At 43.3% G+C, this 23,943-nt stretch overlaps 1 protein-coding gene across 1 annotated transcript in view; it reads left to right on the top strand.

Moving 5' to 3' along the window:
• The first annotated feature begins 12,292 nt into the window (after positions 1-12,292).
• The window catches only part of COL9A1 (collagen type IX alpha 1 chain), a 102,462-nt gene continuing 90,811 nt past the window's right edge, over positions 12,293-23,943 (top strand). The window contains exons 1-4 of the mRNA XM_045010285.1: positions 12,293-12,369; positions 12,678-12,751; positions 14,477-14,554; positions 14,687-14,819. Coding sequence (XP_044866220.1) covers positions 12,293-12,369; positions 12,678-12,751; positions 14,477-14,554; positions 14,687-14,819 — 362 coding nt within the window. The remainder of the gene's footprint in view (positions 12,370-12,677; positions 12,752-14,476; positions 14,555-14,686; positions 14,820-23,943) is intronic.

The following is a 23,943-nucleotide window of genomic DNA, read 5'->3' as shown; positions in this document are numbered from 1 at the left end:
CCTTCCTGGGCTACCATACCATTGTCCCCCCACTTGTGTGATGAAGTAATAAAGAATGCAGGAATAAGACACAGTGACTTGTTTGTGAGAAATGAGTGGAAGGAAGCCTCCAGCTGCAATGATAGTCCAGGCAGGACATTAAGGAGTGTGGATGAAGGAGCCCATCATCCCTCTGCTAGTCCAGGGGCAATTGAATCTTTTATTTACAATGAAGGGTGGGGGCTGATGGAGCTCAGCCCCCTGTTGCAATGATGAGGACGGTTACCAGCCATATTGCACCATCTGCCATCAAAAATTAGGGACAGGCGCCCTTGATCGACCTTACTGATGCTAGTCGGCATGGTTACCAGCCCTTTTGCACTGCCCCATGTGCCAATAGGCTGATGATGAGGACGGATTTCCATCTTTTTGTACCATCAGCCATCCATAGCGTGGGGGGAGCAAGGATGTTGGTGTTGAGTGCTGCACCATCGCGTCTATCTGCAGCATTCAGTAAAGATAGGGTGACATGTAAAAGAGTCAGAGGATTGTTTTCACTTCTGGTGGTGGGTGGGGTGTGTGCGCAAATTGCCGAACTATGCACTGACCCACCGCAGACACTGTGTTTGACCCTAGAAGCATTTGGAGCTCATCCAAGAATGCAAATACTTTTCGGAGACAGCAGGAACTGTGGGATACCTTGCGTCCTCATTCCCCCCTCCCTCCATGAGCGTCCATTATATTCTTTGGCTTTCCGTTACGCTCGTCACGCAGCTGCGTGCTGAGTCTGTGCTATGCTGTCTGTCCGTAGATTTTTTAAAAATACTTTGGACCAGGCGTAAAATTACAGTAATTACCCTAATTAGATGCAGGAGTCTCCGAGCGAGATCACCCTGAGGAGGGTCACTGAAGGAGATAGAGAGCGCATGCTGCGTGAAAGCTAGCACGAACCAGGGCCCGATGCAGCCGTGCTCGGGGAGGCAGTGCTCCCTGAGTACCTCATGAAAGCCTTGCGCGGAAAACTGTGCTACCACGGAGCACCCAATAAGGCAGCTCTCCCCAGGAACCTCCTGCTGATGCTTTTCGATTAACGCAAGGAGAGCTTCGTGGAGATCTCCAAGGATGATTTCTGTTCTATCCCCATATCTAGAGAGACCTCCTTTTCACACAGTTAAGATTCCTGTTATATTAAGAATAAAAGTTAACATGGTTAAAGCACTGCATGGTGTGGACTGCACCCTTAGCAAGTTTGCAGATGACACTAAACTGGGAGGAGTTGTTGATACACTGGAGGGTAGGGATAGGATACAGAGGGACCTAGACAAATTAGAGGATTGGGCCAAAAGAAATATGATGAGGTTCAACAAGGACAAGTGCAGAGTCCTGCACTTAGGACGGAAGAATCCCATGCACTGCTACAGACTAGGGACCGAATGGCTGGGTAGCAGTTCTGCAGAAAAGGACCTAGGGGTTACGGTGGACGAAAAGCTGAATATGAGTCAACAGTGTGCCCTTGTTGCCAAGAAGGCTAATGGCATTTTGGGTTGTATAAGTAGGGGCATTTCCAGCAGATCAAGGGATGTGATCATCCCCCTCTACTCAGCACTGGTGAGGCCTCATTTGGAGTACTGTGTCCAGTTTTGGGCCCCACACTACAAGAAGGATGTGGATAAATTGGAGAGAGTCCAGCGGAGGGCAACAAAAATGATTAGGGGGCTGGAGCACATGACTTATGAGGAGAGGCTGAGGGAACTGGGATTGTTTAGTCTGCAGAAGAGAAGAATGAGGGGGGATTTGATAGCTGCTTTCAACTACCTGAAAGGGGGTTCCAAAGAGGATGGATCTAGACTGTTCTCAGTGGTAGAAGATGACAGAACAAGGAGTAATGGTCTCAAGTTGCAGAGGGGGAGGTTTAGGTTGGATATTAGGAAAAACTTTTTCACTAGTAGGGTGGTGAAGAACTGGAATGGGTTACCTAGGGAGGTAGTGGAATCTCCTTCCTTAGAGGTTTTTAAGGTCAGGCTTGACAAAGCCCTGGCTGGGATGATTTAGTTGGGTTTGGTCCTGCTTTGAGCAGGGGGTTGGACTAGATGACCTCCTGAGGTCCCTTCCAACCCTGAGATTCTATGATTCTATGATTCTATGAAAGCACTTACCGACTGCTCCTTCCCCTGATTCAGGGTCTGGGTTAATGGCCGGGGAGGGTTGTTGGGGGATCTCCGTGATGGTGATGAATAGATCCTGGCTGTCGGGGAAACCAGCGTTGTAAGCGCTGTCGCCTGCCTCGTCCTCCACAAACCCTTCCTCATCTTCACCGTCCGCGAACATCACCGAGGAACTGGCCGTCGACACTGTCCCATCGTCAGAGTCCACGGTCACTGGTGGGGCAGTGGTGGCAGGCTCCGTAGCGTCCGTTTGCCGCTTTGATTTTTTGGTAGCCTTGTCTGGGGTCCTTGATTTTCACGCGGCGCTGCGTTGCATCCCACCTGTATCCTCTGTCTCTCATGGCTTTGGAGACCTTCTCGTAGGTCTTCGCATTCCGTGTTTTGGAGCGCAGCTCCGAAAGCACAGACTCATCGCCCCACACAGTGATCAGATCCAAGACTTCCCGGTCAGTCCATGCTGGGGCCCTCTTTCTACTCTGAGATTGCATGGACTCCTCTGCTGGAGAGCTCTGCATCGTTGCAGGTGCTGCGGAGCTCGCCCCGATGTCCAGTCAGGACGTCAGATTCAAAGTGCCCAGACAGGAAAATGAATTCAAATTTTCCCGGGTCATTTCCTGTGTGGCTGGTCAGAGAATCCAAGCTCCGACTGCTGTCCAGAGCGTCAGAGTGGTGCACTGTGGGATAGCTCCCGGAGCTACTAAGTTCGATTTGCATCCACACCTAGCCTAATTCGACATAGCCATGTCGAATTTAGCGCTACTCCCCTCGTCGGGGAGGAGTACAGAATTCGAACTAAAGAGCCCTCTAGTTCGAATTAAATGGCTTCCTGGTGTGGACGGTTGAGCGGTTAGTTCGAATTAATGCTGCTAAATTCGAATTAAAGTCCTAGTGTAGACCAGGCCTGAGGCAGATGCCTAGAAGGAAATATTTTACCCTGAAAGGTTAAAGTTTGCCAAAAAAGTTATAAGTAACTGAAAACAGGGTTTTAAAGTGAACAATATCAAGAAGCCTTGGAGTACTGCTTATAATAAATAATAATAAAAAAAATGATAATGCTGCACTAAGTTCCACGCAGATGGACCCCTCCACCCTTATAGAACCCTTACTGAAGTCAACATGTCTTTGCCAGGGTCCAGTGGGCTGCTTGCAGAGAGCTCAGTACAGGATCAGGGTCATTCACTAAGTTGCCAATAGATACATATTATTTATATAATATAAACAGACTCTCTTTCTTAGAGTTATTATACAACTTGATCCTAACATGCCCAGGGGTCATAAACTTCCTCAAATAAGTCCACATGGGCTTGGTCCCCAGTCTCTCTCTTCTTTAACTCTAGTTGTGCAAGTTGTGGAAATGCAACCACCTTTTACAAGAGCAAAGGAGACTGAAGAGAAGGAACATCAAATGACAGGAACACTAAGAGTATTGCTGATTCTGATGGCACTTATTTTGTGTATGTTTTTTGGCTTTTACTGTTGGTACAGTGGAGTGCCTGGTTTTAAATATATAAAGTAGAAAAATCAAACTTACCATGAGACTAGGTCTATGCAGTCCTTTAAATCTCATTAGCACATTGGCTTTTCCTTTCCATGCAGAAAGGTGTCCCTTCTTGGTTTGCACATGCCTATATTTAAACTGAAGGAAAAAAAATGTTCAAGGAACCAGCGACAAAAGAACTGAGAATAAATATTCTACTCCTAATTATCACCTACATGACTCAAAGCTAGAAGACCTGCTAGACTGCAGTCACATGGAAAGCAAGGGCCTACACTAGAGAACGGAGAAGTCTAAACTTCTAATTGCTGTTGAGTCCATACAGCTCCAAATGAAACCCTGGGAGAGACATCAAAAAGCAGGCACAGGAGCCAGCAGTGACATAACAGTGAAATGACTGAGAAACAAATTAAGGCAGCAAAATTAATTTTAGCAAATTTCCTTATTTGCCAATTTTCCCTATCCTTAGCTTCACCTCAATGAATTTCTGATCATAATACTTCCATGTTGGTGTAAGTATATTGATGACAATAGAGTTATTTCTGATTTACACAGGTAAAAGTGAGAACAGAATCTGGTCCTTTTTCTCTTAATATGAATTACTGCATACCTATAAGTTATAAGAATCATGCTTTGCAATATTTTGCTTTTGTATTATTCATATTAAGTAGTTAGAGAATATGTCAGCTAGAAAAATTTTAGCTACTTTACGTTTCTTATAAGGAAAGAAACAGTTTTAAAATTTAAAAATATTAACAGAATTGTTTTTATACCTGATCTAAATTGCAAACAAAAATATGCGCTTTTATAAATTTGGGCAGGGCCCTTTGAGTTCTGTGGCTGTGGAATTTGCTTCTGGTTTTACACCTTGTTGAGGAATTGTGCATCTGAAACTCAGCTGTCATTTGAAAACAAAATGTGTGTCTACCCTTCTGGTTGTGAAGATAGAATAGAAAACATGAATGAGTGTACATAATACATGCCTACCTGAGTCTGCAGAGGTACAAGTATGAAACAACATGTAGGAGAAGTCTGAACTTCCCTATTTATCTCTATGAGGGCTTCAGTTGCAGAATTTGGCTTTTCTCCCCCCCCCCACAAGGAATTTGCCTTTATGCTGCAACCAAGCATCTAGCAGGAACAAATCATCCCAAAGTGCAGAAAGAATAGCAAATATGGCAGGCAACCAGCTTGACTTAACGGTAAAATCTTTAAAAAAAGAACAGGAGTACTTGTGGCACCTTAGAGACTAACAAATTTATTTCAGCATAAGCTTTCGTGGGCTACAGCTCACTTCTTCGGATGCATAGAGTGGAACACACAGACAGGAGATATTTATACATACAGAGAACATGAAAAGGTGGAAGTACCCATACCAACTGTAAGAGTCCAATCAACTGAGATGAGCTATCATCAGCAGCTCATCTCAATTGATTGGACATTTACAGTTGATATGGGTACTTCCACCTTTTCATGTTCTCTGTATGTATAAATATCTCCTGTCTGTGTGTTCCACTCTATGCATCTGAAGAAGTGAGCTGTAGCCCACGAAAGCTTATGCTGAAATAAATTTGTTAATCTCTAAGGTGCCACAAGTACTCCTGTTCTTTTTGCGGATACAGACTAACACGGCTGCTACTCTGAAACCAGTAAAATCTTCAGTGAGCTTAAACTAAAAAAGGAAGCTTACAAGAAGTGGAAATTTGGTGTGATGGGGTTGGGACTCACCACTGCAGTGCCTCCTGCTGGTTACCTCCAGGAATTAGCTCAGTTCATGGGGAGCACCTTCTGCCAGTGGTGTCCCATCCGTCATCTGTTCCTTGCCAGTGTCTGGACCCGTGTTGCTCCCCACTCGGTGGCATCCTCTTCAGGCCATTTCCCTCCGGCAGTGCCCACTAGTCCATCCTCACCCCCTTCTCGGGGGGCGGCAGGGGAGTTAGCAACAGTCCGTGCACTGGCCTCTGTGGACAACCACAACCTCCGAAGTCTAGCCCCTTGTCTCAAGGGCCAGTTGCAGTTTGTTTCAGCCACCCTACTGCATGGCCAGGTGCAGTACAAGGGAGAAGGGGGGCAGGGTGGGACCCAGGCCTGCCCACTTCTCTGGGTCCTGACCTAGGGACCCTTTGGTGGCAGCCTTCCTGCCCTCCTTCTCTCCCCTTGTGTGCCTCTCTTCCTGGGCCGCTTCCCCTTTGTACTGGCTAGGCCCTTCCCTCAGGGCCTGCAGCCTGACAGGTAGCAGGCTGGAGTTCCCTTCTGCTCCCCTGAGCCTGCGCTGCTCACTCAGAAGCTAGACCTTCCCCTCTGAAGGTCTAGGAGAGACTCCCTGCAGCTTTTCTGGGCAGCCTTTATATATGGCCAAGCTGAGCCCTGATTGGCTGTCTCCAATCTCGGCCCTGATTGGCTCTCAGTAAGCCCTTTCCTGATTGGCTGCTGCCTTTGCAGCCTCTCTGGCCTACTCTAGCCCCCTGTCACATGTGGGTGGGGCAGTTGCCCCACCACATTTGGACAGATGACTAGGGAGGAATATAAAAATATTTCTAGAACATGCAGGGATCTAATCATCATGCAGTGTCAGGGTTGGAAGGGACCTCTGGCGGTCATCTCCTCTAACCCCCTGACAGATTTTTGCCCCAGATTCCCTAAATGGCCCCCTCAAGGATTGAACTGACAACCCAGGCCAATGCTTAAACCACTGAGCTATCCCTCCCTCCAGGAAGGCCAAGGCACAATTGGAGTTGCAGCTAGCAAGGGATGTGAAGGGTAACAAGAAGGATTTCTACAGGTATGTTAGCAACAAGAAGAAGGTCAGGGAAAGTGTGGGACCCTTACTGAATGGGAGAGGCAACATAGTGACAGATGATGTGGAAAAAGCTGAAGTACTCAGTGCTTTTTTTGCCTCAGTCTTCACAGACAAAGTCAGCTCCCAGACTGCTGCATTGGGCAGCACAGTATGGGGAGGAGGTGAGCAGCCCTCAGTGGTGAAAGAATAGGTTAAGGACTATTTAGGAAAGCTGGACTTGCACAAATCCATGGGTCCAGATCTAATGCATCCAAGGGTGCTGAGGGAGTTGGGTGATGTGATTGCAGAGCCATTGGCCATTATCTTTGAAAATTCGTGGCAAATGGGGAAGGTCCCAGATGATTGGAAGAAGGCAAATATAGTGCCCATATTTAAAAAAGTGAAAAAAGAGAACCCGGGGAACTACAGACCAGTCAGCCTCACTTCAGTCCCCGGCAAAATCATGGAGCAGGTCCTCAAGGAAACCATTTTGAAGCACTTGGAGGAGAGGAAGGTGACCAACCTGATTGCCTTCCACGATGAGATAACTGGCTCTGTGGATATGGGGAAAGCGGTGGATGTGATATAGCTTGACTTTAGCAAAGCTTTTGATACGGTCTCCCACAGTATTCTTGCCAGCAAGTTAAAAAAGTATGGATTGGATGAATGGACTATAAGGTGGATAGAAAGCTGGCTAGATTGTCAGGCTCAACGGGTAGTGATCAATGGCTCAATGTCTAGCTGGCTGCCGGTATCAAGCGGAGTGGCCCAGGAGTCGGTCCTGGGGCTGCTTTTGTTCAACATCTTTATTAATGATTTGGATGAGGGGATTAATTGCACCTTCAGCAAGTTTGCAGCTGACACTAAGCAGGGGGAGAGGTAGATACGATGGAGGGTAGGGATAGGGTACAGAGTGACCTAGACAAATTGGAGGATTGGGCCAAAAGAAATCTGATGAGGTTCAACAAGGACAAGTGCAGAGTTCTGCACTTAGGAAGGAAGAATCCCATGCACTGCTACAGGCTGGGGACTGACTGGCTAAACAGCAGTTCTGCAGAAAAGGACCTGGGGATTACAGTGGACGAGAAGCTGGATATGAGTCAGCAGTGTGCCCTTGTTGCCAAGAAGGCCAATGGCATATTGGGCTGTATTAGTAGGAGCATTGCCAGCAGATTGAGGGAAGTGATTATTCCGCTCTATTTGGCACTGGTGAGGCCACACCTGGAGTATTGCATCCAGTTTAGGTCCCCCCACTACAGAAGGGATGTGTACAAATTGGAAAGAGTCCAGTGGAGGGCAAGAAAAATGATTAGGGGCCTGGGACACACGACTTATGAGGAGAATCTGAGGGAACTGGGGTTATTTAGTCTGCAGAAGAGAAGAGTGAGGGGGGATTTGATAGCAGCCTTCAACTCCCTGAAGGGGGGTTCCAAAGAGGATGGAGCTCAGCTGTTCTCAGTGGTGGCAGATGACAGAACAAGAAGCAATGGTCTCAAGTTGCAGTGGGGGAGGTTTAGGTTGGATATTAGGAAAAACTTTTTCACTAGGAGCGTGGTGAAGCACTGGAATGGGTTACCTAGGGAGGTGGTGGAATCTCCATCCTTAGAGGTTTTTTAAGTCCCGGCTTGACAAAGCCCTGGCTGGGATGATTTAGTAGGTGTTGGTCCTGTTTTGAGCAGGGGGTTGCACTAGATGACCTCCTGAGGTCTCTTCCAACCCTAATATTCCATGATTCTATGATTTTTTTTGTCTCCCTGCTCTGCTGGGACTTGTCTGCAATTGCATTTTGCTCTCAGGCTTTCCCCAGAAGAGGGAGTTAATGGGACTAAAGTGCATCTTTCCTACTCTGTTCCATGGAGGCAGGCTGCAGAGGGTCAGAGAGCCAGCTGGCAGCTTGGTAGTGTGGGGAACCAGCTAAGCTGCCCGGAGAACAGTGCAGCAGCTGAGGCTTAGAGAGGTGGACACATGAGCCACAGAAGCTGGTTACAAAGCTCCCCTTCTCCTAGAGTTTCAGGGGGAATAGTGAGGAAAGGTGCCAAGCCACCAGGACAACTATGTGGTGGGCAAGACCTAGGGAGTAGAAAAAGGCCTTCTGGAAAGTGTAACAGAAAATCCATCTGCAAAAATAATCACTGTCTGAAATAATCACACACCAACTTCACCTCATTAAGTTCTTGCAACTATGAGCCATAGTTGTATGTACATTTGTGTGGAGTGGGGGTAGGGAGAAGGAATTGTGGGTGGAATCCTGACCCTATAGAAGTTAGTAGGAGTTTTGCCATTGACTTCAATGAAGCCAGGGTTTCACTCAAAGAGTAACTCATGATGGTAAAATAAATTAGTGTTGCTGCAGCATTTAGGGGTTGCTACCACAGAATTCAGTTCCATTGTGCCATAGGGTACACAGGGCCCTGCTCAGAAGCATTACAATTTGTGATAATATATCATGAGTCTGGCTTAAAATTAATTTAAATGTGTTTAAAATATTTTATTAATTGAATATTTTATTATTTCCCCATTCTGTTGGGATTTATAAGAACCTCCTCTGAACTGATGTTTTGCTGTGTCTGTGGAATTCTCAAACAACACATAATGGGAGGCAATGGGTGCAGCAAGATAAATAAGGTAAAGATTCAGGAAGACATGTTAAAATCTAATTGAAAATACTTGGAAATATTTTGAAAATTTCTGTGCACAGGTTATCCTTTGACTTGTGATTTAAGAGACCAGTGCTTAGTGAGGGAATTTGCAAGCTGACTCACTAATGTTTTAGTATTATTACTAAATAATTTCTTGTACATTTTAAATTGCTCATATTCATATACACCAGCACATGTCCATGGACATGTTTCTGACCTCTCTGACATTGGTGTAAATGAGTTAATCCACTGAAGTCAGTGTAGTTACACTGATGTCAAACCATTAAAAGTGAGATCAGACTTCAGTCCTCGGCTGCAGCCTAGCTGTGTTTATTGTCATCTTAGCATGGGTTTGATTATATTCTGCTTAACATCTATTTTCTTTTAATTTTCTCTTTAATTCCTCTAGTAAATACATTTTGATATATTTAAGTTAATTGGAATTACTGACTGTAACATTAGAGGATAATGACTGTCTGTCACCCCTGGAGACAAAGTACATATCTTCTGACCTAGAAACGATAGCACAGTCTGGATTTTCATTCAAAGGCATGGGGACTGCAGGTTCCATCATCTCAAAGGAATTGTTAAGATCAGAAGGATGGAGAGGCATGGAAACAGTTAAACTGGCTCCAGTTTATGTATTTTCTTTACTTTTGCCCTTTAAACATTTCACTGATATTTTTTTGATTATTTGTAAAGATGACTTTGTGGTGGAAATTGAGTTTACAGACTGATTTCAGTGACATTTCACTGAAGTTACTCTAGACGGGCTTCTGTGAAAGGAGATAAAAATCTGGCCTCTTATGTTTCCAGTTTTTCCTCACTGACCTATCCTAGAAATAAGCCATTTGATCTTTACAAAAATTAGAATCTGTCAGCTTGGAGAAAGCTGCTTTCCCTCCCCGCCATGCCAAATTTCATACAACTTTGGACAGAAAAGCATATTTTAATAATGAAGGTAAGAATTTATTGGATAGTAAATTATTTGTTACCCTCCAATAATGTGCTGGAGCCTGACAACGATTATACTTTCACTGTCAATTCAATTAGTTCCTAATTCTAGATGTTAGCTCAGTTATTTGCGGGGTTTTAATTAGAAGGCACTTGATGTCAGTGCAAGTTTCGCCATTGATTTCAGTGAGAATACTCTCGGGTCCAAAATACCACAATTCTTAGAATGAATAATAATGAGTAGAACTTTCAGAAATGCAATCCCTCAAATCATAGAAGTCTGATACTATAATTGAAATCAAAAGACAGTTGAGGAAAATTATCTATGCAGTAGAATAAGAGGAAAAAAGCTGAAATGTAACAACCATTTTTTTTAGTTAGGTTATAGTATGTAGAGAATAGAAGGTCACAGCAATCAGGAGGGAATAAACAAAAGTTAGTACCATTCAGGGCCATCCATAAACCATAAATTTACAGCAAAATAGCTATCTGGGTCACAATTACTTATTTTCACCCTCAGCTTACATGCCTAGCTTTGAAAATTTGACATTTAGAAGCTAAAGTTAAAAGGCAAGTATGAAGGCAAAATTGAAAAGCAAAGTGCCTCATCAGGACAGAGGTAGCATTCCACATAGAGCAGGAGAATAGGAGAATACTCCCCACCCCCGCAACAGTACAGAGTTATGGAGATGGGACAGAGTGGAAGAACTGCCAGGGAGCAGCTACCACCACTCCTTCCAGTGACCACCATTCACTTGTTAAAGTCACCACTTTAACAGACCAAATTGGGCTTTAGTTTCTTCTGCTACTCTGATCCCAAAGGAGAGTGCTAATTCCCTTGTCCTCAGGATTTCAGAATATTACCCAATATGGATTGGGTAGGGGGAAGGGTGGCAGTTCTCTTCTGAGCTTCACCCACACAATAAACTCCATCCACATGAATTGTCAAAATTAAGCACCACACACAGTAGATTGTACAGCAGTTCAGAATGTGACCATATGTTTCTCTGAGCTACTTGAGCTACTGGGGTTTGAATACGTTCACAGACTCTGTCAATGGTACTTTCCAAAGGCCACCCATTTGGGATACCAGAATGAGCCATCACTCAAAGTACATTGTGTACGTCTGTGACTTTCCCTTACACAAGGTATGGAATAGTTCACATTACCATTTAAATGATCGTTACTGGACATCTGAGTTGCATCTCATTGAGATGAATGGGGCAGTTCATAACTTCCAGAGCTATTGCTTCAGACTCTCAGCAGATTCAGGCAGACTTCATTGAATTAGTTATACACCATTCACTTTTTTTTTTGGTTTGGAACCACAACAACTAGAAACTTGCTTTTTTTTAAATGAAACCTGAGAACCTCAAGCTAGCACTTTGACAGACATGCTAGTAGGCCGTACTGCCACACACTGGCCCAATCTGACCCTGCCTTTCCATACCACATTCTAACTGTTGATCAGCAGTAAATATCAGAGTCTCCTACCTGCTCGTGCTCTTTGACTCAGCCTTTCCATGCATATAAGCTTCAGTCCCTCTCACTCTCTGCAGCCATATGAGCTAATGTTTATATGTCTGAAAACACAAAATAAATGGCCTCTAGCAAAAACAGCTTATCAACTAGGACTGAGGAACTGCAGTCTCTTTAGCTATGTAATGTGTATACCTTGGCAAGGTTCTAGTTAAAGCAATGAAACCAACTTAAAAATGATTGCTTCTGTTCAGAAGAATCCTTTGCCACACCTCCCAGGGTCTAGCTGGGACAGTCTAGTGAGGAAGTCAATGAGAAATGAAAGGTTCTTCTTTCCAGGGTTAGGGGTAGTTCAACCTTATCCTAATTCCCAGAACTGTCAAAATATACACATCATAGGGCCACCTGTTTCTTCAAGACTCTTTAACACATTTATCTTTCATTGGCTTCCCTCACCAGCAGACCCTGCCACTCAGTGGGTGGTATGGTCTAACTTATGTTTCCTCACCACATCCCCATTCCGAAGCTGGCATGAATAGCAGCCTTTCCTCCACTCTCGTTGCCTTTTTATATCCCAGCTAGTTCCTGAGAGCCGCCCTCAGACCCCACCAGGACACACAAGCTGTCCAGCCCCCACCTCCTTCCCTCTGCAGGATTAAAGCAGCCCCAGCAGACGGAGCCTCATTCCCTTCTGAAGTCCTGTATGGGGCAGAAAGAGCCAAATCTGCACTCATTCATGCACTCTTTGATGGGATTAACTACAGGAGAGCACAGGACATAAATATACACCCCAAATACTCACATGATAGAGCTGAAGAAAACCAGCAGAGAAAATGAAGAGGAACTGGTAAGAGAGCAAGTGGCATTTGTAAGCAATCAGTAATTAACAGCTGACAGAGAAAGTGATTAATTGGTAGCATTTAAAACTGTCTTTGCCTGCTGTCTTCCCTATTTTTTTATTTTTATGACAGTTTTATAAGTAAGAAATGGAAACTGAGATAACATCATAGGCACATTTTGTTGCACTGGTAAAGATAAAAAGCTTAACTCTAAAAGGGTTTGCTTGCCAAGTGTTAGCAATCCCTAAGTCATGTATTTATTTAATATGTGTGACCATGAGCTGAAACAGGATCGCATGATATATCAGAAGCTGTAAATTCATGTTTGAGTTTTCTTTCTGTTCACAGGCAAGCTCCTGTTTTCTTGTACATGTGTAGTTTTCTGTGGGCTCTGGTGTCAGCCAACGTCCAGCAGCAAACAAGTAAGGGTCTATCCTTTATCTGTGTTTCATTTCACTGGTATTTTGATAATCAAAAGAGTTCCTCAAAAGAGTTTGATAATCAAAAGCATTTTAGTCGCAGCTAAAACACCTCACTAGCTAGACATCACTTAGACTCTCAAAATGTGTGTGAGAGAGTGAAAGCAAGAAGGAGAATTTAGAGAAAGTGATGTCTTTCACAGACTGGTATTTTAAATCTACCATTTGGGGTACACTCTCCATCTTCCTGTCATTGTCTGATTGTTCTTGTTTATCTTCTTGCCATCTAAACAGACCAGAGAGTAAATACATTTCTAAGGTGAGGATCACAATCTGGAAACGGATACTAAGGACTGGGTGCAATAAAAATAATTCCTCTAGTTAAAGGTTTTTCTGGTAGATGTGGCAACAAACTGGATCCACTGTATTAGCTGACCATCAAGCAGAAATGACTGGATGTCAGCCGCATATCCATTTCAATAACATAGAATAAGCCATTTCTAAGGTGTAAAATGTCAACCTGACGTTTTTCTTTACGTCTATGTTGTGAGAAGGAAACCCACATTTATGGTTGAGTCCTTTCAGCAGACAAGAGGCTCTCTGTGGACTGGGAAGGTAGCTCCTTCCAACTTGCATGCATCTTTCTTCCCCATCCAAACTTTAGTAACATTTTCCAGTTTAACTAGATGTTAGGCTTGGGTAGAGCTCTTTCCAGCAAATGTTTATTTTGCCTTTTTACTTCTTTAAGATAGGGGGACTGGTTTTTTCCCCAATGCTCACAGCAATAATTTTAAACAGACAGTATTTAGAAAGTGAGACATGTATTTGGTTTTCCAGGGAAATTTCTTTTACACTCTTGTTCATGTCAATAAAGAGAGCCTGCAAGTCTCTTTGGCCCCAAACTTATGCTTCACCAAGGCTTGTTATTTGATCAAACATGGCAAGGATGTGGGTGGGAACACCTGGAATATCAATGAAGGAGTGGATGCCAACAACTTCCTTTCTCAACAGCCACTTCAGCTAGTGTGAGGATTGCTTTCAGTTAGAGAGGCAGTAGATTGAGCTAACTAGTATTTTTAAAAACTTTGCTTAAACCACCAAAGGTTCTGGACAAACCCTCCATATAGTGTAGGGGTCGGCAACCTTTCAGAAGTGGTGTGCCGAGTCTTCATTTATTCACTCTAATTTAAGGTTGCGCGTGCCTCTAACATATTTTAACATTTTTAGAAGATCTCTTTCTATAAGTCTATATATATAACTAAATTATTGCTGTACGTAAAGTAAATAAGGTTTTTTAAATGTATAATAAGCTTCATTTAAAATTAAATTAAAATGCAGAGCCCCCCAGACTGGTGGCCAGGACCCAGGCAGTGTGAGGGCCACTGAAAATCAGCTCGCGTGCTGCTTTCGGCATACGTGCCATAGGTTGCCTACCCCTGATATAGTGCAAGATACATGGGACAGCTGCAATTCACAAACAGTGCTGAGGAAGGGAGAATTACAACCCTTTTCTAATTTAAACATTTAAACAAAAAATGTACAAATAAATCAGCCATCAAATTATTCTGTTAAATTTGAAGACTTCTAAAAGCAGATGCTCATCTGCTTCAGTGGGTCCAGTATTGGCCATTATTCTAATATTACTTTATTTAATACATATTAATTCCCTTAGCTGGGCAATTTCAGGCAATTTCCATCATGTGATGAAGAAGGATCTTTTCTTTGCAGGGTTCCCAGTCACCTTCAGCTCTAACCAAAAGACTGACCTCTGCCCACCAATCAGGACTGGCGAAGATGACTTGCCAGGCAAGTAAAAACTTTGCAGGAAAAAACTGCTGTTTAGACATTGCAATCAGGGTATGTTCAAGCTCTGTGATTCTTCAATGCTCACTTAAAAATAAAGAAATAATGTCTAGCTGTGCATGTTTGTTCTTGTAGGTTACGACCTGATTTCTCAGTTCGCACTAGATAAAGCTGCCTCCCGAGGAGTCATCCAGAGAGTGGTGGGCTCCACAGCTTTACAAGTGGCTTATAAATTAGGCACAAACGTAGACTTCAGGATCCCAACCAGGTAACACATTTAGTTGTTTTACTTTAAAAGTCTGTTTTAGCATATTGTCCCCCTGAAAGTTTGCCCCCCTCCCGAAATAACTAGTTCTTCAGCTGGGGTTGGCAAAGCTCTTGGAATGGATACAATGTATCCAGTGCCTCCCCCCTCCCCCCTTTTGTTTTTGTGTGATGTCACTAGACTAGATTGACTAGACAGTAATAGCTAGAGGGAGCTCTCCCCACTTCCTTCCCCTACCAATAGTGCTGCTCGGGGGGCTGGAATTTTCCAGCTAGAAAGGGTGTAACCTCCAGAAACTGATGCCAGTAGCTGGAGAGGGCTGTGTGGAAAGGCTAGGGGGGCATAATGAGAAGGTGGGACTGGGTGGGTGCAGAGGGGCAGAGTGAAGATCCTTTCAGTGGGGATGCCTCACAGATGGCTTTGCCAGGGAGGAGGAAGAGAAGGGATCTTTTTGCCAGTGTGATAGTCACAGGGGAAAGGTAAGGAGGAGGAGAATGGATTGAATGGTGGTTTATTTTAGTCCTTTGGGAAGAGAGTGCACACATGCTCCCACTTCAGTATCAGTCACATGACATAGAAAAGTTGAAAACCTTTCCCCCACGTGTCACAGACAGATTGCTACAGGAGACTGTATTTTGGAATCTAATCGTATTTACATTCTATGGGCCAGATCCTTGGTTCCAGGTGAGTTCTGGACCCAGGACCAAAGGGGGTTACAGGATTAAGATGCCTTACCCAAACTTGGGAGAAACTGGGGGCTGGTTCAGCTCCTGATGTAAGTTAGAACAGCTTCACTTATCCTAGCTGATGATGCCCCTTAATGGACCATTATTTAGCTGAGGAATCACCGTAAAGCAAAGTGCTGCTGCTATGCCTCAGCTGGTCCTCTCGCACCCCTTCCTGCCACCAGTACATTGTGGCTGCTTTGTGCTTAATTTGTAGGCTAAAGTTAGACTCCAGTGTAACTGTCTGGTTAAACTGGGTTTATGGTTGCTTTGCATTACTGCAGTAACACAAAGCAGCTGCAGTCTCCGGGTCCTGATACCTTATGACCATAAGAGAAATGGGAAGTTAATGCCATTAAAAAGGAGGAGACTCTCAGCTTTTCAGTGTGATACACAGTTCTTGTTTCTAGCCTTGGAATAGCCTGAGATATAAATTAAAACGTTACAACTCTGAAGTCTGATCAAAAAGCTATTTTAGGTCATTCATAAAGGTGATTTATTGGCACATATGGTAACTGAGCACCTGTCTTCACTGCACCGTTAGCTCATGCTGTAACTTGAGTGTTGCCCCTAACCTGACTCCTGTCTACATACCAAAATCTCTAGCTTGATTTAGGTGGTGCTTTAAGCTCCAGTTAGTTGGGCTGTCAGTGGGCCTAGGTTGAAGTGTGAGTGCAGCTGATGCTCCAGTTAGGAGCACAGTGGGAATGCAACTACTCTATGTTGCTAATCCAATCACTCAGTGCGTCGCAAGTGTACTTTTGCAGTGTGGCCACTTTAACTTGAGTGTAGATAATTCGAGCTAACACTGCAGTGGAGTCAAGCCCTAAGGCAACACGTAGTCCAAGTTAAAATGCTTTAAAACTCTCTCAAACATTTCTCTAATAGATATTCTGTGAATGGGTGGTATACACAACACACAATGGTTAGGTGTGGTTTATGGATTTTATTGGCATGAATTTTGGTTGGCTGAATTACTCAAGAGCATTAAAGTAGTGAGAGAGCTATGGATGCCACCCCACAGAGACTGAAACTTCTTTTATGTGACCTGAATAACTCAGGCTTTGTCACTGTGACTTATGTAGGCATCCCATATTCCTTCTAATAAACCTTTAGCCTGCACCACACCAACACTTATTCATATATAATATTTTAATACAAGTTTTTGAAACAGCAGCCAACCCATTACAGCTTAGGTCCAGGAAGTGTGTTCTCCTGCACTCTCCTTTTCTTGTAAGCCATTGGGGGGAGGGATAGCTGTGGTTTGAGCAATGGACTGCTAAACCCAGCATTGTGAGTTCAATCCTTTGAGGGGGATCTGGGGCAAAATCAGTACTTGGTCCTGCTAGTGAAGGCAGGGGCCTGGACTCAATGACCTTTCAGGGTCCCTTCCAGTTCTATGAGATAGGTATCTGGTTTTGGGTCCCATTGAAGGACTGGCTGTGGCATTGCTAGGTGATGACTGAACTCCAGGCAACCTGGTGGCTATAATGTATTACAGCCAGGCTGTTCTCTTAGGGTATGTCTTCACTACCCGCCGGATTGGCAGGTAGGGATTGATTTATCGGTCTAGTCTAGACACGATAAATCAACCCCCGAGCGCTCTCCCGTCGACTCCTGTACTCCAGCTTGGCAAGAGGCACAGGCAGAGTTTACGGGGGAGTGGCAGCAGTGAACTCCCCAGAGTGAAGACACCACGGTAAGTCGATCTAAGTATGTCAACTTCAGCTACATTATTCATGTAGCTGAAGTTACATAACTTAAATCAATTAACTCCCCCCAGTGTAGACCAAGGCTTAGATGCTGAAATAGAATTTTGTATAGAGCCATAAGCATCCTCCATAAATTTAGTGGTTTCAGTGGGCTTGTTTCTGCACTGCATTGTGCTGTGTGTAGGCACCTCTGAGGTGATTGACTCCCATGCAAAGCATAATTGTAGTTATGCTGCTGGCTGTGTGAGCCAAAGCCCAAACTCCAAAAGGGCATAGTTAAATCAAAAGAGGGAAGTGATTAGGATCAGTCTATGCTGCACTTGTTCTCCAGCTGGGAGTAAGTGGCTCGAGTAAAACACAGCAACCATGAGGCAGCCTTACCACCTCTACGATACTATGCTCCGTATCTGCTCTTCTGCTGATGTCCATCTTTGTACTGCCATTACTGTGCTGCCCCTTAGCATGTCAACATCCCTTTACATTGTAACTGAGTGATAAGAGACTCCCTTTTTTCACATGCAGGCTTTTGAAAAAAAAATCGTACTAGCAAAGTATTTATGACATGTAAGCAGGGATGAGGTCTGGTCATTCTAATACATTGTATTAATAAACTACCATTCATTGTCCCTAAAGTGCACCCACAAATATTGGAGATTGGAATTATATTGAGTGGTGTCCCAGTACCCAAATATTATAATTCTGCAAACTGCACGCCTGAGTTCTCAGATTAAGTTTTCCCTAGGGTAGAAACCAAAGTGCTTGCCAAATTTCTAGTGCAAATAGTACAACATTTATTTACACGGGTCTGGTGAGCTCCCTTTAACGGGTGAAATGCCAACTAAATTACATTAACAAGATGTAAGGCAACAAAAGGAGCTTTGTAAATTTCTATATAGAGATTTGTATCACCTGCAGAGGACTCTCAGAAGCTGTTTTCACTGTTACTCCCTTCAAAGACTGTCTGAAAATAACATTTATCTGTGAAGAAGGGCTCCTTTGAAGGTCCTGCTGCTCTGGATCAGGCCATAAATAGTCTTCTACTGCCTTTTCTTTTTATCTTGAGTATCAAACCTGTATGCAACCATACAACTGACGTTGATGTCACACTGTAATAGAAAGGATAAAAAGCAGTAACCTACCAAAAAGGCATTAATTTATCTAAGGGTATGTTATCTAAAAGGACAATGGAGCCCACCTAAGGAAACAGATCTTAAAAGAAACAGATTTATACTGCAAATCAAAAACAAGGATAAGTTAACCTTTTGAATGGTCAGTTTCTGCCACCCTTACACAAAATGATTAGTGCCTTGCACCACAAGTAGTCCCACTGAAATCAATGGGCTAGTCAAGGGGTATTCAAAATGAATAAGGGTGGCAGAAACTGGTCCTAATCAATTAAAGGAATCTTTCTGGTGTGCATTAGAGTTATGGGTTTAATAACTCTCATGTCCCACTGAAACATTCTTTTAAAAGGAAGTGGTAATGTTAAAAAAGTTTGCTAAAGGCCAACTGCAAAGGAATATACAGAAATAAAACCACCTTTAAAAAACTGTTTATGAATTCAGATCAGTAACACAATATCAGCCTGCTTCTGCATTCCTTGCACAGTCATAACTGTTAGTGGTATTTCTGGGTACATGCAGAAAGCAGGATTAGGCCCTATATAGAGAATTAAGAATTATAAATACATAAGGTTGAAATTCTGCTCTGATACACATCCTTCGCAGCCCCACAGTAGAGGAGAGGGTAAGTCAGGTCAGAATTTGGCCTATACTCTTAATATATATTTGCAAGTTAGCTTTTCTTTCACTCCTCTGCCAAATTCTAAATCCAAAATGTCTTGATTTCTCCCCTCCATACATTAGGGCTATCAGACGCACGTATAGGAGTGTAGTTTCATACTTGAAGTGCTTGTGTCGCCAACGGTGGTCATAGGGGAAACATGGAATCTGGTTCTCCAGACTTTGAAGGGAGATGAAGAATTATCAGCAAATATTTTGTTTAAAATATTAATATATTTTTACCATAGTTTCTAATTTTGCCTTAGTCAATATGGCAGAGTCTGGGCCAAATTCTGTACTCAGTTCAGGGCCGGCTCCAGGGCTTTTGGCGCCCCAAGCAGCAAAAAGAAAAAAAGAAAAAAAAAGCCACAATTGTGATCTGCAGCTCTACTGCCACCGCTTCAGTCTTCGGTGGCAATTCGGTGGCTGGTCCTTCGCTCCGAGAGGGAGTGAGGGACCCGCCGCCGAATTGCCACCGAAGACCCGGACGTGCCCCTCACCGTTGGCCGCCCCAAGAAGCTGCTTGCTGGGCTGGTGCCTTGAGCCGGCCCTGACTCAGTTACCCTGATGTCAACGAAGCCTGTGGAATTACTCTGCATTTATACCAGTATAACTGAGATGAGAATCTGTCTGCTCACCATTCAGTAGAGTTATGCATGTAAAACATACACAAAAATAGGTCATCTCCTTCTCTAAACATTTCTTGCTTTTGGTTCTGCCAAGTTTAGCAGTTGCTCTGTGAGAATGCAGTTCTTAGGTTTTCTGATAGCAGGGTTGAGTTATTAAATATGAATATTTAGCTATGTTTATGTAAAGTCATTGTCTTTTCCTTTACTGTTACATATATATTTCTATTCATTTTGTTTTCTCTTAAAGAAAACAGTAGATCTGATTAGACAATCAATTCCCTTCTTTCGATCCGGCTTCCAAAAGTTACAGTATTTCTTTATTTTAATTTGTTTAAGGCAGAGGAGGGGCTGTCTGAGATTCTCTCATTATTTCCCCTGATGCCAGATTCTGCCCCCACCTCTTTCAGAGACACCATGATGTGGAAGCGTTTGCTGTAGCTGAGTGGCATATGGGTTCTTATGGGGTGATTGAATTTGATGCAGAGAAAGAGGAAGCCAACTGATAGATTTGAATTGAGGGGTGATGTGATCACAGCAGCAGGAGAAAAAGATGATTTAGTGGCAACATCTTGGATAGACAAGTGGTAAAGATAGGTCAGATGCAAGGAGTCCACAGAGATGAGGGTTGCAGTAGTTGGAGAGGAATGCCCTATGCATGAACTAAGGATTTAGCAGTAGGGATAGAGAGACGTATACATGTAAGAGATATTATAGAGGAAGAAGTCCACTGAAAGCAGTGAAAGAGTCCCATTATGGGGGAGGAGGGAAGGAAAGAGGGTATGAAAACAACCCTGAGGCTTTGAAGCTAAGTGATAGGGAAGACAGTGGATTTGTCACTACTTGTAAAGAAGGGAAGGAACAGAGTGGGGTTAGGAGGAGAGACAGAAAAATAATATCAGATTTTGACATTTTGTGTTAGAGGTGGCAACATAAAAAACAAACCAAAAGGATTCGAACAATAAGATTTAAGCAAAATCCTATTCTGTAAGGCACATACACATGAACATCTCCATACTGTTCCAAATCCCACTCTACAGGTTTATCCATATATAGGCACATCTCCAGTTACGTATGTATGTTCTCCTCATTATACCCCAGGTCCCTAAATGGCCCCCTCAAGGAGTGAACTCACAACCCTAGGTTTAGCAGGCCAATGCTCAAACCACTGAGCTATCCCTCCCTAGGGTTGCACCAGCCCTGCCCACCCCAGCCAGCCAATCACACCCCCACCCTGCAGAGCCCAGCTGCAAGGTGCCCTCCAACCCAGATAGTCACCCCCTACCCTTCCCAGAGCCTAGCTGTGGGGCATGCCCCAGCCCAGACAGTCACACCCGCTACCCCACTGAGCCCAGGGTCCCAGGCTTGAATGGAGTTTTCTGCGTGCTATCTCCTTCCTTCAGTATGTGTTGGGAACCACAGCTGCCGGGAAAACCTCCAGCTCCCCCTCCCCGCAGCAGTGTCTTCTATTTGTGAGCTGGGGAGCTGGGCACTGTCAGGTCCAGCAGTGCCAGCAGCTCTGCAGCAGAAATTCTGCAGGGAATAAGGAAATCCGGTGCAGAACATTGCAGAACTACTAACTGCTGTCTGTAACCTATCATTTAAATCAGCTTCTGTACCAAGTGATGGGAGGATAGCTAATGTGATGCCAACTTTTAAAAAAGACTCAAGAGGTGATCCCGACAATTATAGGCCGGTAAGCCTGACTTCAGTACCGGGCATACTGGTTGAAACTATAGTAAAGAACAAAATTATCAGACACATAGACGAACATAATTTGTTGAGGAAGAGTCAACATGGGTTTTTCACCAAAAGCTCTTAAGCAAAGTAAGTATCATGGGATAAGAGGGAAGGTCCTCTCATGGATTGGTAATAGTTAAAAGATAGGAAACAAAGGGTAGGAATAAATAGCCAGTTTCAGAATGGAGAGAGGTAAATAGTGGTGTCCTCCAGGAGTCTGTACTGGGACCAGTCCTATTCAACATATTCATAAATGATCTGGAAAAAGGGGTAAGCAGATGATACAAAATACTCAAGATAGTTAAGTCCCAGGCAGTCTGCAAAGAGCTACAAAAGGCTCTCTCGAAACTGGGTGACTGGGCAACAAAATGGCCGATGAAATTCAATGTTGATAAATGTAAAGTAATGCATATTGGAAAACATAATCCCAACTATACATATAAAATGATGGGGTCTAAATTAGCTGTTACCACTCAAGAAAGAGATCTTGGAGTCATTGTGGATAGTTCTCTGAAAACATCCACTCAATGTGCAGTGGCAATCTAAAAAGCAAACAGAATGTTGGGAATCATTAAGAAAGAGATAGATAAGAAGACAGAAAATATCATATTGCCTCTATATAAATTCATGGTACGCCAACATCTTGAATACTGTGTACAGATGTGATCACCCCATCTCAAAAAAGATATATTGGAATTGGAAAAGGGCAATGAAAATGATAAGGGGTATGGAATGGCTTCTGTATGAGGAGAGATTAATAAGACTGGGACTTTTCAGTTTGGAAAAGAGACGACTAGGGGGGGATATGAAAGAGGTCTATAAAATCATGACTGGTGTGGAAAAAGTAAAAAGGAAGTGTTATTTACTCCTTCACATAAACAAGAACTAGGGGTCATCAAATGAAATTAATAGGCAGCAAGTTTAAAACAAACAAAAGGAAGTATTTCTTCACACAATGCACAGTCAACCTGTGGAACTCTTTGCCAGAGGATGTTGTGAAGGCCAAGACTATAACATGGTTCAAAAAAGAACCAGATAAATTCATGGAGGATAGGTCCATCAATGGCTATTAGCCAGGATGGGCAGGGATGTTGTCCCTAGCCTCTGTTTGTCAGAAACTGGGAATGAGCGACAGGGAATGGATCACTTAATGATTACCTGTTCATTCCCTCTGGGGTATCTGGCATTGGCCACTGTTGGAGGACAGGCTACTGGGCTAGATGGACCTTTGGTCTGACCCAGTATGGCCATTCTTATGTTCTTAACCTGAATTCTGCATTGCACAGTGGCACAGAGTCCCCCAGGAGTAATATAGGTGAAGGTACAACCACTTATTTTGTACCCCTATCAGAAGTACAAGAGTTAAGGTTATGCTACGGCAAATCTCATCCCCTGCATTCCATCTCCCAACATACCATCTTTTCCTGCTACTCAGGTAGTAGCAGGCATGGAATTCATAGTATAAGGACAATTAGTGGCAGCACTAGGTTAATATTTTAGGTAGAGTCTATACCTGGACAATCCTTTGTGACTGCAGTCTAGTCACGTTCATTCCTGCTGGTGCTTTGGAGCCTCCTACTGGAATGTGACTACACAGGCTGAGGCACTTAAAGGCTCTGTTGTTTGTAGTGCAACTGTTAATCTGGAAGGACTAGTTTATTATATTAATTAAACTGTGTTCTGAGGTAGATAACTTATTTTAAGACTATTTTCTCATTTTTCTGCATAGGCTAGTCTAGTGGCTGAATTGCCATTAGTGAAGGACCAATAAGCCCTACAAAGCCAAGGCAGATTGCGTCTTTGGGTAGCCTACTTGTTCTCTGGAAATTGTTTTTGTGTGTTGTCCTGATAGCGTAGCCTGGCACATCCCCATGCCTAATCAGGCTTAGTGAAACATATTTCTCTTTTTATAAGAATTTTAAATGGGGACAGATAAGAAAAAAAACCCCTACCTAATCAAAAGGTTTATGAGAGTATAATACCAGTATCTGTAGCAAGTTTAAATAGCATAATCTTTAAACACTGTCCTATCTGGTGAGATGCATTGACACAGCTTTCTAGAAAGAAGCAAATTTCAGTTATTTTAGATTGCAATGTTGCAAGAAACATTAGACTGTTCTGTGTTTCCAAATTGCATATTTTAAAGGGTACATAGTAAAATAATGCAAATAATAAAAAGCAGAGGGATTAGCTATTTCATAATAGTAAATCTGTTCTCTAGTGCATGTAGCACTGAAATTGAATACCACAGAATACAATAAATTTTTAAGTGTGAGTTCTTACCTTTTATATAATTTTCAAACAAGTAACCTACTTCTGCTAAAGCAATTGCTAATACGTAATAAATGGTTATTGTTGGGTAGATCAACAGAATGTGTTTGAAAAAACAATCATGGAACTTTAGAAATGAACCAGTTCTGCATTGATTAGAAAGAGCATTATAATATCACAACAGATTTAAAAAACAGGATTGACTGGTTGGTTTGATAGGCCATAGGTGCACAGCACTATTATAGGAGACCTTGATTTAATTCATAATATTG

The sequence above is a fragment of the Mauremys mutica genome, chromosome 3 (genome assembly GCF_020497125.1).
Source record: "Mauremys mutica isolate MM-2020 ecotype Southern chromosome 3, ASM2049712v1, whole genome shotgun sequence".
Classification (NCBI taxonomy): Eukaryota; Metazoa; Chordata; order Testudines; family Geoemydidae; genus Mauremys; species Mauremys mutica.
Note: the sequence above shows the minus strand (reverse complement) of the source record. Positions and strands in the feature narration are given on the sequence as shown.